This window comes from Budorcas taxicolor, chromosome 20, assembly GCF_023091745.1.
Source record: "Budorcas taxicolor isolate Tak-1 chromosome 20, Takin1.1, whole genome shotgun sequence".
Taxonomy (NCBI): Eukaryota; Metazoa; Chordata; class Mammalia; order Artiodactyla; family Bovidae; genus Budorcas; species Budorcas taxicolor.
The window spans coordinates 7413342-7431031 of record NC_068929.1 but is presented as its reverse complement, the minus strand read 5'-3'; the positions used below and the strand labels follow the sequence as shown (position 1 = coordinate 7431031).

Sequence of the window (17690 nt, the reverse complement as noted above, 5' to 3'; positions counted from 1 at the left end):
GTTCTGAGTTATGGCTGGTAGTTGTGAAGTGGACAACAGTGATTTTTTTTTTTCCTCTGAAATTACTCGGGAATAAGCTGTTATCATTTTGTTGCTCACTGCTGTTTCTGAAAGTCACTAGGTAAAATGTTTTTCTGGCACTCAGCATTTTAACACATTTTAAACCACAGGTATTTGAGACAGACTGAATCAATTCTTGGGAAGAGAATTTGTTTTTATTTAAATTGTCAAATTACTATTTGTAAGTTATAATAATTTACATTATTCATTATATAATTAAACAAAAATAAAGCATTACTTAAAATTATACAGTGTAGTTTTAAAATATTATAAGTACTAGGTGTTCATTGGAGAAAAAGTTAGAAAATATGCATGAATAGAAACTATAAAAGAAAATTTATCCTTCATCTCCCTGCCAAAGAAAACTGTGAAGATCCATTTTAGTTTTGGGTTCTGGTATCTTAACTTTAGGGGCTTCCCTGGTGACTCAGATAAAGAATCCACATGCTAATGCAGGAAATGAGGCTTCGATCACTGGGTTAGGAAGATTCCCTGAAGGAGGAAATGGCAACCCACTCTAGTATTGTTGCCTGGGAAACCCCGTGGACAGAGGAGCCTGGCAGGCTACAGGTTGCAAAGAGTCAGACACAACTTAGCGACCAAACAGCATCTTACTTTAGATAATTTGTGTGTGTGTGTGCACGCATGTGCGCGCGGGCCCACAGTGTCACTCAGTTGTGACCGACTCTTTGTGACCACATGGACTGATGAGAATTGTCTGGACATTAAAAATGTTTTTTTTAAATAATAGAATTTAAGGAAAGTTTGAGCTCTGGCTTTGAATTCTGATTCCACGATAAGTTGGTTGGATTGAATCTCTAAAACTTGGCAGAAAGTAAATTTCACTTTTCCACATTCTTATCCCTTTTTCTTTTCTCATTTCACTGTGCCCTTCTCCCCATGCCCTTTTCTTCCTTTAACAGATATCCCAGCCTGAAAATACCATATGCTGTATTATCTATAAATATGTGGTTCTGTAGTACAGTTGCTAAGAGTTAAAGCATTAACATCCTTGGTTATATGTCATGTGGTTACTGTCAAATTCTGTCATAATCAAATACCACTATAAGGAGAAGAAAGCCTCTCACATACTGAGGCTTAGACCTCAATATTATGAATACTAGGTGTCCCATCAGAGAAAAACCAGAACTAGGTGTTCATTAGAAGATGTGGATGAATAGAAATTATAAAAGAAAAAATGTAAGTGTTCAGTTCTTTAAAATGCTTTGGAAAATAACTTTGAATTATGAATTAACATTTATCCTCTGACCTGACTATTATGATTCTTGGTTTTAAAAACAGTATAATTTTTTGGTGAGAGTTCACTATTTCTTATAGATTGCCATCAAACATTATAATATAGAGCAGAACTCTCTGTTGTAGGCTCTTAAAAGCTCTGTGGCCTTATTTTCATTACAACTACTATAGCTTCTTGAAAAGCAGCAGTCTCAGAATTCAGACAATAGAATAGTTCCTAATTTGGATCAACTTTAATTCTTGCTTTATTTGCTTTGAGATGAGGACCACCTCCAGCAGAAACTGAATGGATGCTCTATAGCTTTCACATTCAGGTTTGGAGAGCTGGAGTTAGATAAAGTGTTTGAGCCCACTTACTGTATCATTCTTCAGAACACATTCCCACTCCTGGATGGAGAGTCTCAGTGGAGAGTGTGTGATCACCAGGTGATTACCGTGAAATAGATCTTTGCTCCCACTCAGGTATTCCACCATTTCATTACCTGTTTTACATTTTCATTACTCTGTTTTGTATTCGGTAGGTAGGGTATGGTGAGAGTTCTACTGGAAAAAAATTGACTTTAGGCAAATATTTCTGAAGGTAAGTATTGGCCCTTGAGTCTACTCTTTGTACCTTAGCTGAAAGAAATTGGCATTAGTTGTAAAATAAAAATAAGAGACTGTACTTAGGCTCTCTGATAGACTTATCTTCCTTTCTTTTCACCACGCCTCACTCCAGCTGCTAATGGTCACTTCTCGGATGAAAAGTTCATTAGTTGTCTTATCATTGTCTCTCGCAATGGTTTGAATATTAAAAGTTTTTGATGTCTCATTTGAAGGAATGACATGATTTTAAGCTCTGATATTTCATAATATTTATAAAAACATGGCTTTTATTCTATGTACTTCATATCTTTATCATTCAGTTCAGTTCAGTCCCTCAGTCATCTCTGACTCTTTGCGACCCCATGGACTGCAGCATGCCAGGCTTCCCTGTCCATCACCAACTCCCAGAGCCTGGTCAAACTCAGGTCCATCAAGTCAGTGATGGTATCCAGCCATCTCATCCTCTGTCATCCCCTTCTCCACCTGCCTTCAATCTTTCCCAGCATCAGGGTCTTTTCCAGTGAGTCAGTTCTTTGTATCAAGTGGCCAAAGTATTGGAGTTTCACCTTCAGCATCAGTCTTTCTAATGAATATTCAAGGCTCATTTCCTTTACGATTGACTGGTTGGATCTCCATGCCGTCCAAGAGACTCAAGAGTGTTCTCCAACACCACAGTTCAAAAGCGTCAATCTTCTGTATAGTCCAACTCTCACATCCATACTTGACCACTGGAAAAACCACAGCTTTAACTAGACAGACCTTTGTTGGCAAAGTAATGTCTCTGCTTTTTAATAGTTGGCATAGCTTTTCTTCCAAGGAGTAAGCGTCTTTTAATATCATGGCTGCAATCACCATCTGCAGTGATTTTGGAGCCCAAGAAAATAAAGTCTGTCACTGTTTCCATCGTTTCCCCTTCATTTGCCATGAAGTGATGGGACTAGATGTCATGATCTTAGTTTTCTGATTGTTGAGTTTTAAGCCAGCTTTTTCACTCTTCTCTTTCACTTTCATCAAGAGGCTGTTTAGTTCTTCTTCACTTTCTGCCATAGGGTGGTGTCATCTGCATATCTGAGGTTATTGATATTTCTCCTGGCAATCTGGATTCCAGCTTGTGCTTCATCCAGCCCGGCATTTCTCATGATGTACTCTGCATAGAAGTTAAATAAGCAGGGTGACAATATACAGCCTTGACGTACTCCTTTCCTGATTTAGAACCAGTCTGTTGTTCCATGTCCAGTTCTAACTGTTGCTTCCTGACCTGCATACAGATTCCTCAGGACACAGTCAGGTGGTCTGGTATTTCCATCTCTTGAAGAATTTTTCATAGTTAGTTGTGATCCACACAGACTTTGGTGTAGTCAGTAAAGCAGATGTTTTTCTGGAACTCTGTTGCTTTATTGATGATGCAAAGGATGTTGGCAATTTGATCTCTGGTTCCTCTGCCTTTTCTAAATCCAGCTTGAACATCTGGAAGTTCACGGTTCACGGACTGTTAAAGCCTGGCTTGGAGAATTTTGAACATTACTTTGCTAGCGTGTGAAATGAGTGCAATTATGCAGTAGTTTGAGCATTCTTAGGCATTGCCTTTCTCTGGGATTGGAATGAAAACTGACCTTTTCTAGTCCTGTGACCACTGGTGAGTTTTCCAAATTTTCTGGCATATTGAGTGCAGCACTTTCACAGCATCATCTTTTAGGATTTGAAATAGCTCAACTGGAATTCCATCACCTCCACTAGCTTTGTTCGTAGTGATGCTTCCTAAGGCCCAGTTGAATTCATATTCCAGGATGTCTGGCTCTAAGTGAGTGATCACACCATTGTGATTATCTCGGTCAGGAAGATCTTTTTGTACAGTTCTTCTGTGTATTCTTGTCACCTCTTCTTAATATCTTCTGCTTCTGTTAGGTCCATACCATTTCTGTCCTTTATTGAGCCCATCTTTGCGTGAAATATTCCCTTGATACCTCTAATTTTCTTGAAGAGATCTCTAGTCTTTCCCATTCTATTATTTTCCTCTACTTCTTTGCATTGCACACTGAGAAAGGAAGGCTTTCTTATCTCCTTGCTATTCTTTGGAACTCTGCATTCAGATGGATGTGTCTTTATCTTTGGGTTACTTTTGAGCAGACTTCTTCGCTCTCTTGTGGGAAATGTTCCCCACATGGTCTAGGAAACAGCAGCTTTCTTTGGTGCTTGCTTGAACTGGCTTGGTGTTGACTTGATAGTATACTTCATCTCCTGCCTTTTAGCCTAAGAAGCTCACCCAGCCCTTGCCAGTGTGTTGCATGGCCTGCCTCTGTCCCTCTGACACATACTGTTGAAGCAGTATGTATATTGAGTTGCAGGGAAATAAGATCTTGTGCATGCTCAGTCATGTCCACCTCTTTGTGACCCTATGGACTGTAACCCTCTGGGCTCCTCTGTCCATGGGATTTGCCAGGTAAGAATACTGGAGTCGGTGGGTTACCATTCCCTTGTCTAGGGGATCTTCCCTACCGAGAGATAGAACTCTTGTATCCTTCATCTCCTTCACTGGCAGGCAGATTCTTTACCACTGAGTCACTGTTGATTAAAAAAAAAAAATTGGGCCATACACCTGGGAGAATTGGCTGTTAACTGGTGAGCTGGGAGGATTGGCTGTTAACTGGTGAGCTGTCCCACAGAGTGCAAGAGCTGCTGTCCTGCAGGATGAAGGCTCAAGTTTGATAGAAAGGTATGGGGAGACCTTTGTGATTTGGCCCACCCCCCTAAGGTTTCTTTAGCTCACACTTAGGAACTTCCAGTTGAGCTATTTCAAATCCTGAAAGATGATGCTGTGAAAGTGCTGCACTCAATATGCCAGAAAATTTGGAAAACTCAGTAGTGACCACAGGACTAGAAAAGGTCAGTTTTCATTCCAATCCCAAAGAAAGGCAATGCCAAAGAATGCTCAAACTACTGCACAATTGCACTCATCTCACACGCTAAAAAAGTAATGCTGAAAATTCTCCAAGCCAGTCTTCAGCAATACGTGAACTATGAGCTTCCAGATGTTCAAGCTGGTTTTAGAAAAGGCAGAGGAACCAGAGATCAAATTGCCAACATCCGCTGGATAATGGAAAAAGCAAGAGAGTTCCAGAAAAACATCTATTTCTGCTTTATTGACTATGCCAAAGCCTTTGACTGTGTGGATCACAATAAACTGTGGACAATTCTGAAAGAGATGGGAATACCAGACCACCTGACCTGCCGCTTGAGAAACCTATATGCAGGTCAGGAAGCAACAGTTAGAACTGGACATGGAACAACAGACTGGTTCCAGATAGGAAAAGGAGTATGTCAAGGCTGTATATTGTCACCCTGCTTATTTAACTTCTATGCAGAGTACATCATGGGAAACACTGGGCTGGAGGAAGCACAAGCTGGAATCCAGATTGCCAGGAGAAATATCAATAACTTCAGACATGCAGATGACACCACCCTTATGGCAGAAAGTGAGGAGGAACTAAAAGCCTCCTGATGAAAGTGAAAGAGGAGAGTGAAAAAGTTGGCTTAAAGCTCAACATTCAGAAAACGAAGATCATGGCATCTGGTCCCATCACTTCATGGGAAATAGATGGGGAAACAATGCAAATAGTGTCAGACTTTATTATTTTGGGCTCCAAAATCACTGCAGATGGTGATTGCAGCCATGAAATTAAAAGACGCTTACTCCTTGGAAGGAAAGTTATGACCAACCTAGATAGCATATTGAAATTCAGAGACATTACTTTACCAACAAAGGTCCGTCTAGTCAAGGCTATGGTTTTTCCGGTGGTCATGTATAGATGTGAGAGTTGGACTGTGAAGAAAGGTGAGCGCCGAAGAATTGATGCTTTTGAACTGTGGTGTTGGAGAAGACTCTTGAGAGACCCTTGGACTGCAAGGAGATCCAACCAGTCCATCCTAAAGGAGATCAGTCCTGGGTGTTTATTGGAAGGAATGATGCTAAAGCTGAAACTCCAGTACTTTGGCCACCTCATGCGAAGAGTTGACTCATTGGAAAAGACTCTGATGCTGGGAGGGATTGGGGGCAGGAGGAGAAGGGGACACCAGAGGATGAGATGGCTGGATGGCATCACTGACTCAATGAACGTGATTTGAGTGAACTCTGGGAGTTGGTGATGGACAGGGAGGCCTGGCATGCTGCCATTCATGGGGTTGCAAAGAGTCGGACATGACTGAGCGATTGAACTGAACTGAACTGGAAACTTTACGTTAATTGCAGTTCCTTGCATAGGACTATCATTTCTTAGCTATTCGGCTTTGCTCATGTTATTTATTCTGCCTGGAATATCTGTTTCTCTCTTTTTTTCCCTTGGCGACCTCCTTCTCATCCTTTATGGTTAGTTCGGGCATCTTCCTCCTTTGAGTGTGTTAAGACTGTGTGCTTGTGTGCTTGTGTGCTTGTGTGTGTGTGTGTTATATTTACATGGCAGATTCTCAGAGTTCCCTCCTATGAGTTCCCAGAGGAGAGAGGTCTTAATTGTGTTTCTGTCTGCAGATATAAATTCAGATAAGTTTTTTGTTGAATGGAGTAGAATTTAAGCGCTTCAATTCGGTTATCTCAAGCATGATGATAGGAAATAGAATAGGTGGGTAATGGTTCTGTGGAAAGTAGTTTAAAGAAAAAATTGGAGAGATTTATGGAAAACCTAAATCAGATCTATGGAAAATCTAAATCAGAGTGACATCAGAGAGACAATTAACATAAAATACCCCTTTGAGTAGCTTGTAAAAGAATTGCCTCTTTGAGAAGGAATCAGGGCAAGATATTCAAAAACTATTCCATCTAGACACAGACCAGTTAGCTTTTGTGAGTTCTTCTAAAAACTGGCCAATCAGAGGCAAGGTGCCTGCAGCCACTTTTCCCTTTTGATTTGTGGTTCCTATGGCAATAGGAAGAGAGTCTAGGACATTTCTCTCCTACCTCTGTTAATAACTTTGCTTTTGAAAAATGCCAAAAGCTATTATTCTTTTTGTCCTTACAGAATTACAGTGTCCCTCAGCATGGTGGCCCTGATTTTGGTTTTTGATTATACAGTGTGTATGACAAAATTAATAAACACTATCAGTTTCCTTGATTAATGTTCTTTTCTTTGGCTATACAGCATATAAGTATAAATCAGTCTAATTGGTTATTTGCTCTTACTGTTAGAGCCCCATGTGAATTAGTTCCTGTTCTCTGTGGACAACCCTGAATTAGAGTATTGGTTGCTAAATGTGAACATTAAAACAAACATTTCTTAGGGGTTTTGTACCCCTTAAGGATCTTCATTGTGATCCCACTGTGCTTCTCTTGAGCTCCAGGCTGAAATCTCAAGAGGAAAGAGGCTTGGTTTGTATTGTTGTTAGCTTAATAAGTAGGTCAGTAAGTGTTTCTTAAAATTGGTAAATACCCATGGTACCAGGATAAATTCTTCAGACATATTTTAACAATGAGGTAGTGTTCCAAAAGTTTAAAGATATGACCACCGTTAGCTTTTTTTTTTTTTTTTTTAAAGAGGGAGATAATGGTGTGCCTTGTGCCTTGAATGGAGCTCAAGGGAAGAGACCTTTGCACTATTCAGTGAGAGAACGATGGAAAGTAAGTTACTCCACAGTAGTCAACATGGGTTTTCAGCCAGGTCCCTAAATTTAAAGTCAGCAGCTTTAAGAATCAATTACTATTTGTGGTCAAAGCTGCATTTTAATGCTCTTAGGTTGATAAATATGGAACTTTTATGTTTAGCTATGCTTCACAAATAGATCAATGTCCTCTTGGACTGTTAGCCCTAAGAGTAGCCTTATTTAGACTAGCAGGCATAGGCATCTTTATAAAAAGATGGATGTATTTCCTAGAGTGGCATTTTCTGTTGAGTAAAAACTATTTTTCAGCACTGTGGTTGGTTATTTAGCTCCAAGGTAATTGACTGTGAAAGTTGGGCAGTTCTAATATTTGTGATAAATACTGGCATCACTCTCTTTACCCCAGAATATCATCCATGGGTGTTATAAAGATAAGTTCTTAGAAACTGGAGTGTCTTTAAAAGTCTTTTTCTGAATATACAAGTTCGATGTCAAGCTTTAAAAAATACCTGTAATAAATATTTAATATTGTTTAGTTAGGTTCTCAGGTTTATTTTATGTTGTTTTCCATATTTTTATCAGTATTAGTTAGATCATTAGATGATTAGGAAACTGCTCACTACTTTTCTTTGGGCTTTATTTAGTTTCTTTACTTCTGAAGTCGGGGGGGAAGTTTGAACTAATTGGTCCACTTCTCAATCCATGGTTCTTTGATTTAGTGAATGTGAAAATTGGTCTCTCTCTCTTTTTTTTAAAGTTTTGGATCTCAGGTTATTAGCAGAACCTAATCAAAATAACGTTACCTTATGCTTTCATGGTTTTTACCCTTTGAGGTATATATATACTAAACTCTGCAGCAGGAAGCTGTTTTTACTGAATCAATGAAAATTGATTTGCAGATGAGTTTTGGTGTTAATTTGATATTAGTTGCTGAATACAGGTGTGATCCTTGAAGTCTGTTCTCAGGTATAGGTGATTCTGTGATTTGGATAACTACAGAGATTCCAAAAAGGGAGCTTAAATTGAACTGTGAGGATGTTGGACACTTAAATCATGTATGCAATCTACATGTGTATCCATATGTAATGTGTCTTGGCATTTTCTGTGCCCTCAATATCTCACTAGGCATATCTGGATACAGTTTGTTGTAGCGGAAAGAAAGCATGCTTGCTTAGAGTCAGACAGGTTAACTTGTCCTAGTTCTGCCATCAATTAGCCCTTGTTTTCTTGCACTTTCGATAAGTTGCTGTTTAAACAAACCAAGCTCTGCTTTCCTGATCTCTGGTTTTCTCATCTGTAAAATGGAATCATACTTGTCTTACAAGGGTTTTTGTGAGGATTTACTATGTTAGCTGTCTGGCATACAACAAAAGCTTGATAAATGGCAGCTATTGTTATTATATTATCCAAACATTTGTTCAGCATCTTTTATGGCACTCTTTGAAAGTGTTGGGGTGATGACATATGTATGCTGGAGTATCAGTGATAGAATTCTACCCTATTGGCTATGGGAAGCTTTGAAATGGAAGCATACTATTGGAAATACATGGTATTTTCTTCATTACCAAAAACCTGCTCAGATTTTTATTCCATTGAGTCCACTGGTTTCATGTTCTTTAAATGCCTTTCCAAATAATCTCAATACTCCATTACATTATTGGTGGGATTTAACTAGAAAGTACAGATGGTGGATAGGAAGGAACCCAGGCTCACCTGAGTTCAAGAATAGTGGTCTTTGTTTATATTGTAGTTGGGGTAACCATAGAATTTACCTCCCAAACCAGAACACTTTTGAGAGTGAAAGTTATGCTGAGACCAGTGTAAACTTGGACTGTCCCAGGAAAGTGGGTATATTTAACCATCCTAATTATAGCTAGAATAAACAAGTTTATGAGGTTGGGTCTGAGACTTCTGGAGTATTTTGGTTGAACCCAAACACCCACCTTCAGTTTTGTTTTGTTTTGTTTTTTTTGATTATTCATTTTGCCAGAGTAAATTAATTGACCTTGGGTTTGAAAAAGTACTTATTGAATACCACAAATAATCTAATGGTTTAAAAATACTAGCTATATTGTATTTGTTTATATTTTACTTTTTTACTTAATTCCCTTAAAACCAGCAAGCTCTTAAAGAATAATGGGAATGGGTAAATGAAATAAGCTTTTAATTCTTACTTGTGTTAAATGAACTGTGTAAGCAAAGTCCAAAATGAAAGTCATGATTATTCTAAAGTTTTTTTTTTTTTCCTTTGCGAAAGCAGAGATCTGGGTGACACTCAAAACCAGATGTGTTTTTATCAGCTCTTTTGTCTCCTTTATCTATCAGTCGCTCATCTTTCTTGCTCTTTCTGCCTTGTGTCTCCAGGTGCCCTGTGATTTTATCTAGGGAAGTGCAGAAACTGTGCCCAGATGATCAAGTTTCAGGTGATCACAGCTTTCATAATAGAGGCATCAGAGTCTTGTGGAATGAATGTGGGTTTTAATAGTGGCAACCAAAGTTTGAAATTCTGACTTTCCCCTCCTTTGCTGTTTGTCTTTGTGCAAATGACTTACCTTTGAACCTCAGTTTCTTGACACTGTGGTGTGGTAATTAGAGAACACATTTAAAGTGCCTGGCCCCATAGTAGGTAATGTAATGATGGCATTTGTAATTATACAACATAGACCAAAAACCACTGAGGCTTCCCTGGTGGCTCAGATGGTAAAGAATCTGCCTGCAATGCTGGAGGGTTCGATCCCTGGGTTGGGAGGATCCCCTGGAGGAGGGCATGGCAGCCCACTCCAGTATTCTTGCCTGGAGAATTCCATGGACAGAGGAGCCTGGCGGGCTACAGTCCATGGGGTCACAAAGAGTTGGACACAACAGAGCTACTAAGCACATGATGTTAGAGTCGCAGTCTCACGACTAATCTTGTTTTGCCCTCATACTTCACAGTTCCCTTTAACGGGTTTCCACTGAAACATCTTTCTCTCCCTCTTGATTCTGCTCACGGTACCCTGAGGAGTTAGTGGCTGGCAGCAGAAACCTCCTTTCCTTAGGACAGGAAGTGGGCCCTCTCCCAGGTTTCCGTAAGTTTCGCTGGACTGCCACCCCTGACCTCCAAGCTGCCGTGGGTGCTCCCCCTGCCCGACTAACATTCAAGTTGCCTGTGTGAAGGAGTGATTTGTTGCGGCCTCTAACTGCTTCTTCTCTTCCTCCCTTTTTGTCATCCTGCAGTGTTCTGTGCCAAGGTCTTTGTGGCTAGGCTGCGCCAACCTGGTAGAGAGCATGTGCGCACTGAGTTGCCTGCAGAGCATGCCCAGTGTCAGATGTCTCCAGGTGCCTCTCTTCTTTCTTGTTGTAAATGTGTTTTTTACGTATACCATGAACATTTGTTGAAACTTGCAGTAGTGTGTTTAATCCAATGTTAAGTCTGCTAAATGTTCTGTGTAACCCTCTGCTTTCCTCCAGCCTGGGTGCCCTACATGGAGGAGTTCATACCTAGAGGGGCCCTTCTGAGCAAATGGGTCTTTGGCTGGGCCCTATTCTGCTCCTCTTTTTCTGCTCCTGCTTTTTATCCTCCCAACCCCCACCTTGAATCTGTGATTCTCATGTTTAATAGTTGTGCATGTACCCCTAAAACCTTGACATTTTCCATTTGGCTACTTTTAACAGTTCTTTCTTGAGTTGGGAGGGTTTCATAATTAAAGTGGTGATTTTTCTATTTTGAAACTCATCCTTTTGGCTTGCTTTTTCTCCCTCCTTCCATAAAGGAGTGGAGAGGGAATCACTAACAGTATAAAGCCTCAAATTGAAGTTTATAAAGATCACAGCTTTATGCTGGCAATAACTGTCAGTTTGGGCCACCTCCCAAAGACCAGATCTGACACTTGTCCTTAGGGTCCACCCAGTTTTCCAGGCCGAGGCTGGCAGAGAATTCCACAGATAAAAGTAAAACTCTGGGGGTGTGGGAGGGGTTGCTCCAATAAAAGCTATTAGCAGGAGTGCAGCTGGGCTGACCTCATATGTTGGGATGGATTCTAAGAGAGTCAAGGCGGAAAACATTGTGACTTTATTGAGGAAGCTCTGTTTAGAGAAAGCATGTGTTTAATTCAGTATGGTTTCAGTAGCAGTATTCAGTTTTCATCACTGTATATTCCAGAAAGTTTGATATATCTTTAAAAAGCAGTATTGAATTCCTGATATCCTGTTGAGACTGCCCTGTTGTAGGAAAACACTGTAGAATCAGAAAATGATTTAGAGGGATCTTATTGATGGAGTGAGTTTACTTTACTGTTCTCAAGGTAATCTCTCTATTCATGTTTTCAGTCTTTACATGGAGTTGGGGAGCCAGGAAAGGGGAAAAATTTCCTTCATATTGGGATTGTGAACATTCTGAGCTGCACTGGTGTGGTTATTGCTTCAGATTGCTTTCTTTAGAAAACAGTTAACTTGAGAGTGAAGTCAATATAAGATCCAGTTGTCTTAGAGTCTATATGAAAAGTTGAGTTAGGACTCTTAGGGTCCAGGGATTGGGTGTTTCAGTAATGCTCCAGTGTAATGCATATTTACTCTTGGAAAAGCAGCTTCTCTGCATGTGATACAACTTTAACAAAAATGTTTTTGAAATAGCAGACTGAGATTATTGCATGTGCTCTCCTTGGTGCTAAATAACGGATATTTGCATTATAGTAATAGTGTGTACATCTTTGTCTTCTATTTTTCTGAAAATGCTTACTTGAATGTTACAGTTGCTTTTTAGTGGATTGATCCAGTTTCTATCCAGAAATTTAAGCAGGTGAAGAATTGTAGTTGTTAATGACATCTGGAAGTGCAGATTATTTTTATTGCATTCAATTAAAAGTAATTGACCAATGGAAGGCATTATTCAGTATATTTTAGTAGCAGTATTGTGAATTCTCTGGAGTTGGGGTGAGTGGGAGGGAGCAAATAGGGTTTTTACCTTGAAAATGGAAACCCAGATAAGTTAATTCTTTGACTCATCTCTCCCAGTGAAAATCATTTAAGAGAAAAAATATAAATGTTGCCTTGAGTAGACCTTAAAATAAGGTGAAATATTGAGTGATATTCACTGAACTGTTAATGGAACAAATAGTGTCTTCAGAGGTGCATTGGGGAATTTTGTGTATTTAGGTTTTTATTTTCTTTAGTTTATGGAACAATATGCAGCACAGTAAAGTGAGATATGTACTCAGCTGATGGGAGTTAGCAGATCATTCTGTTTTGTTCCATTTGTGAAAGGAAAGTAAACGTATATAAATGAACTTGGAAGACTTTCCTTCTCTCTGTTCTTTGGTTTTATATATTATTTTAATTGTCTACCTCCAGTATCCAAAACAAATACTAAAAGTTGGTGACTTAATTTGAATAGGGGCCTTTTCAGAGAATGCCTGTTGCTTATAAGCTGCCTCCTCTTCTCATCACAGAGGTGACTTCTGCATTCATGTTCTCAGCAAGCCCATTTTAAGAAGGCCCTAGAAAAGCAGGAACAGGCTGCCCGAAGAGCCTGGCTGACTGTGCTAGAGCTCTGGAATTGCATGCAAGGGCCCCCTTAAAATGACCAAATGCACCAGGGAGCAGTTGCAACTTGAGCCAACTAGCCTATCTGTTGGCTGATTTATCGTACCATTTGAAAAGCAGGAGTAAAGTTAGTACTGTAGTTGCCTTTAGGCATAATGTACTCCTCTAGTTTCTGCTGGGAGAGAAGAAAAGGAATAGTAAAGACTTAAAAAAATAAAAACCATTCATTACCTCAATAAAACTGGTTTTAAAAAAAAACCCACTCAGCACCAGTTGTACTCAGGGCTTCATATATATTAGCTTTGTGACAACCCTATGAGGTAGGTATTATTCCCAGTTTTTCAGATGTAGGAACTGGGTCTCAGAGGTGATATGTATGATTCAACTCAAGTTAATCTGTGCAGTGGTAGAGCTAGCATTTGAATTCAAGATTTGCATGATTCCAAAATTGATTTTCTTTTCCTCTACACTGGAATGCTACTATTTCTAGAGTTTTCCATTTTGGTTTTGTTTGTGAAAACTTTGCTACTGAGATATCCGGTGTGTGGCTTATTTAGTCATTATTTGAAAAGAAAAAAAGAAAAACCTGCCAAATATCTGTGGAGGGAGGAAATTACATTCCCCTTACCAAGCTGAGCCCTCCTGAATCTTAAAGCTAGTGAGGTTGTTGAGTGGCTTTTCTGAAAATTCAGTTCTATGAATATTTACTGAGCAATTGGTATGTGCCAGGGCCTGTATTGGTGCTGGGTGTATAAAGATGAGCAATGCAGATTTAGTCGCTGCTGTCTTGGAGTTCATTGTAATAAGCAGACCTGTGGACAGAAATTCAGCCTGAACCACAAATAAAGTCCAGGTGTGTATGTGTGTGTAATGAAATTCTGATGTTAGCCAAATATACGCACACTTACATATATACACATAGATACATACTTTTAAAAACTGTGACTAACCCTCAACATTTTTTTGGAACAGTTGAACTAGAATATCTGAATGCCTCTGAACTAAGCTGAACTAAATCAGTATTTCAGTTGGTTCAGTTATTCAGATTCAACCAGTTGCTTGTTATATCATATAATCAAGAGTTCAGACCATGTATCTATCACATATTATGTATGATAGTATAATTATCATTTAAGTATCATTTATGACTATATATGTATTACAGGTGTCATAAAATACCCACCTTGTTTTTATGGGTTCGGCTCTAGGGACTAGGTTATCTCATTGAATTCTTTATGGAGAAGTTTTCTAGTTTGGCTTCTTTGTCTATCAAGTTACGGAATTTAATTGACTTGCCTAAGGTTGCACATTTATTTAAGTGGCAGACTAGGTTAAGAGCCTGGATCTGGGGACTTCCCTGGTGGTCCATTGGTTGGGACGCTGCACTCCCAATGCAGGGGACCGGAGTTTGGTCACTGGTTGGGGAGCTAGATCCCTCATGCCCCAACTAAGAGTTCCCATAATTGAGACCCTACACAGCCAAAGAAGTAAATAAATATTAACAACCAAAAAACCTAGATCTGGGTGACTGCAAAACCAGTTGCCAGTTAACTTGGCAACCACCATTTTGGGGTTGAAAAAAATTCCCTTTTATTTTTATCATTAAAAGTTGAAGGCTGATGCACCTGGAATGTAGAGGTTCTGTGCAGTGAACTGACATACTTTCTTGATACTGCCATTTACAAGTTCTCAGCTAGGGAGAGTGTTAGTGATACGCCTTTTTAAAGAGCTGGACTGATTATGATGACTTGGAATGACAGAAGGGATCGTGTGAATCGAGTTTCAGTGCCTGTCTCCTAGTTCCCTTTGGGTAGTCACTAGTTCCAGTATGCAGTAGAGGGAGATAGCATCCACCCCCTACCACTGGTTGGCTGTTGAGGGATTGAAACTTCGCTTCGTTCATCGCTCTCCCCTGGTCCCCTGTCCGGCCTGACAGCCTCGGAGCCCAGGGCAGGATCAGAGTAAGGTGAAAGGCTGGCTGTGCGACATGGCCCCTGCTGTCAGGGCTTCTTGTTTTGTCCAGGGCTGTCTCCTTAGGTCAGACCTGGCTGTTCCAACTCGGTGTCTTTTTTTTTTTCTAGTAACTGTTGGGGATTTATTATTTCATGTTCATTAGTCTGTTGAACTCTAGGGCCAATAATGGGAAGGCTTGACATAACCTTTCAATGGTAGAGTGCAGTATTTTATGAACATTAAAAACCTTTTTTTTCTCTTTATAAGAAAATTTACTCAATATAGTTTATTTTTTAAAAAATCCATTGGTAACCTCACCACTCAGAGAACATTTGTTGCTGTTTTAAGGTCTCTCTTCCTCCTGCCTGTTGGGCAGGAAGGAATTCATCAAATTTTGCAGGTTCTCTTCATTATTGTGGTGATGAAAATGATTATAAGAGTGGTGTTTTAATGTCCTATGGAACCCCACAGTGTGACTTTGGAATCATGAGAAGGATGAAAGAGGATTTAGCATAATGCCACTCACACTTCTACTCACCTGGAATAGCTCTGGATTTAGCTGTACTAGATAGCAAGACTGTTAGCAAGATTTTATGTGAAAAATTCTATGGAAATTTCCAAACACACAAAAGTAAAGAGACCCTTTCAACTCAACTGCGAACAATTTTCAAAATGAAGCTATTCTTAGTCCAACTTTCTCTTTCTTGAACTTTGTTTTTTTCTGGAGCATTTTTAAACAAATCTAAGATAGCTTTAAAAACAGAAGGAGCATGACAAATCACTGTTTTATGTTAGCAAAAAAAAGAATCATAAAAAAGGTTCAAAGAATTCAAAATAGTACAACTAATATAGAAAGTTATAAAAGGCATATGTTTCCTTTGAACCCAGGTCTCACTTCCCAAAGTATTACTTAGGAGTTTCTCCTGTTATCCTTTAGATAGAAGCTTAAAAAACTACAAATATGACTATATTATACATATTACTTTTCAATTAATAGCTTTTTCAAATTAGTAAGATACATTGCCCATCTTTCCGTATCAGCATTTAAGACCGTGTGAACCCTGTTCTTTTTAATAGACACAAAAATATTTCATTATGTTGGTTTTATCATTTAAAAAATATATATCCAGTTCCCTATTAAAGTAATTTTGGGGCTCAATTTTTTTTCTATCATGGCACTGTATTTGAATGAATGTATATCTTTAGGCTTGAATAATTATGTATGTAGAATAAGTTCCTAGAAGTACAATTGCTTGGTCAAAGAATATCAGTGTTTTGTATTAAATGGTCCATTTACAGAAAAGTAATAATCTCTCCTATCCACCCCCCCCCAACAAATGTTAACAGTTAATGTTGTCTAGCATTGCATATTTCAGTTTTTTCATTCATAGGATTTGTTACTCTACAATTATAGGGATTTTCTTATTTTTTTAAAATAGGGAAAATGGGCTCACTGTAGAAAAACCACAATACAGTCTCCTTTATTTACTTATCATCATATTACAGACATGTCTCCAGATTTTGTAAAGCCTAACTCTTTTTACCAGTGGAAATTTCACCAGCTTTTATCATCCATAGATTTGAGAGGAGTACAGTGGGTTTTTTTTTTTCTGAATTACAATACAATGTATATAAATATAGAAATCTTAATTGTTGATTATAGCTCAGTGATCTGTCACAAAATGAACAGTGATTTATTTTCATAGAAGTGGCTAAATTGTTTGCATGGAGGGTGGACCGCTGTATAATTAGTTTATTTCTATAAGCTCTGGATATCATTTTAAAATATTTAAGGTTTACTTTTAAAATATTATTAAAAATAACCTGTACTTGTTCAAAATTAAACTAATAATAAAAAATGACAAATAGTAACATGGTGATTAAGACTTTCTACCATCATTTAAAATCACTGTATAACATTCCATTTAATATGCATATTGCTGATTTTAAGAAACCCCTCCCTCTTTGTCAAGACTTTTTCAAGTTTTTGAGACATCCATGTTGAGTAGAAGGTCATTGTAGATAAGTCTTTGGATACTTCTTTGATTATTTCCCTAGGTGGAAGAGTGTGCACATTGAAACACTTTAGGTTGCTAAATTGTACTTTTGACAAGTTGGGTCAGTTTCCACTCCTTAGAGCAGTGGATGAGAGCTTCCCTTTTTATATGTCTTTGCTGGCATTGGGTAGTTTAATTTTTATTTTTTATTTTGCCATTCCTGTGAATGAAAATATTAAAATATGTATGTATTTACTAGCCATTTCTACTTGTCTTCTATGACTTATCTCTTCATACCTACTTTGTATTTTTCTAAAATGACTTTAAAGAAAAGAAGTTTAGGAACTCTTCATACATTAAATATAGTAACTCCTGTCATTTATTGCAGATGTTTTCCCCTGACTTTTGCCTTTCAGTTTTGTTGATAATGCTTAGAAATTTTAACTTTTAATATAGTCATATTTATTCTTTTTATTAATTTATTTCTTATTGAAGTATAGTTGATTTACAGTGTGTTAATTTCCGCTGCACAGACTGATTCGGTTACATATATATATGCACACGCACACACACACGGTTTCTTTCCTCTTCTTTGCCATCGTGGCTTGTCCCAGGATGTTGAATCTGGCTCCCTGCGCTCTAGCGGGACCTTGTTTGCCCACTGTGTGCACGGGTGTGCGTTGCCTGCTCCGCACTCCGGTCCAGCCCTCCCACGCCCGCCTCCCCCTTGGC

At 38.8% G+C, this 17690-nt stretch overlaps 1 protein-coding gene across 7 annotated transcripts in view; it reads left to right on the top strand.

Moving 5' to 3' along the window:
• Positions 1–17690, top strand: part of FBXW11 (F-box and WD repeat domain containing 11) — a 131234-nt gene that overhangs the window by 30030 nt on the left and 83514 nt on the right. For 3 of the 7 annotated variants that reach the window (XM_052659061.1, XM_052659059.1, XM_052659060.1), the window contains exon 2: positions 10705–10806. The exons of 3 other annotated variants lie outside the window; for them this stretch is intronic. In XM_052659061.1, coding sequence (XP_052515021.1) covers positions 10705–10806 — 102 coding nt within the window. Of the gene's footprint in view, positions 1–9867; positions 9912–10422; positions 10557–10704; positions 10807–17690 lie in introns of those variants that run through there. One more of the 7 variants, XM_052659065.1, reaches the window with a different exon arrangement.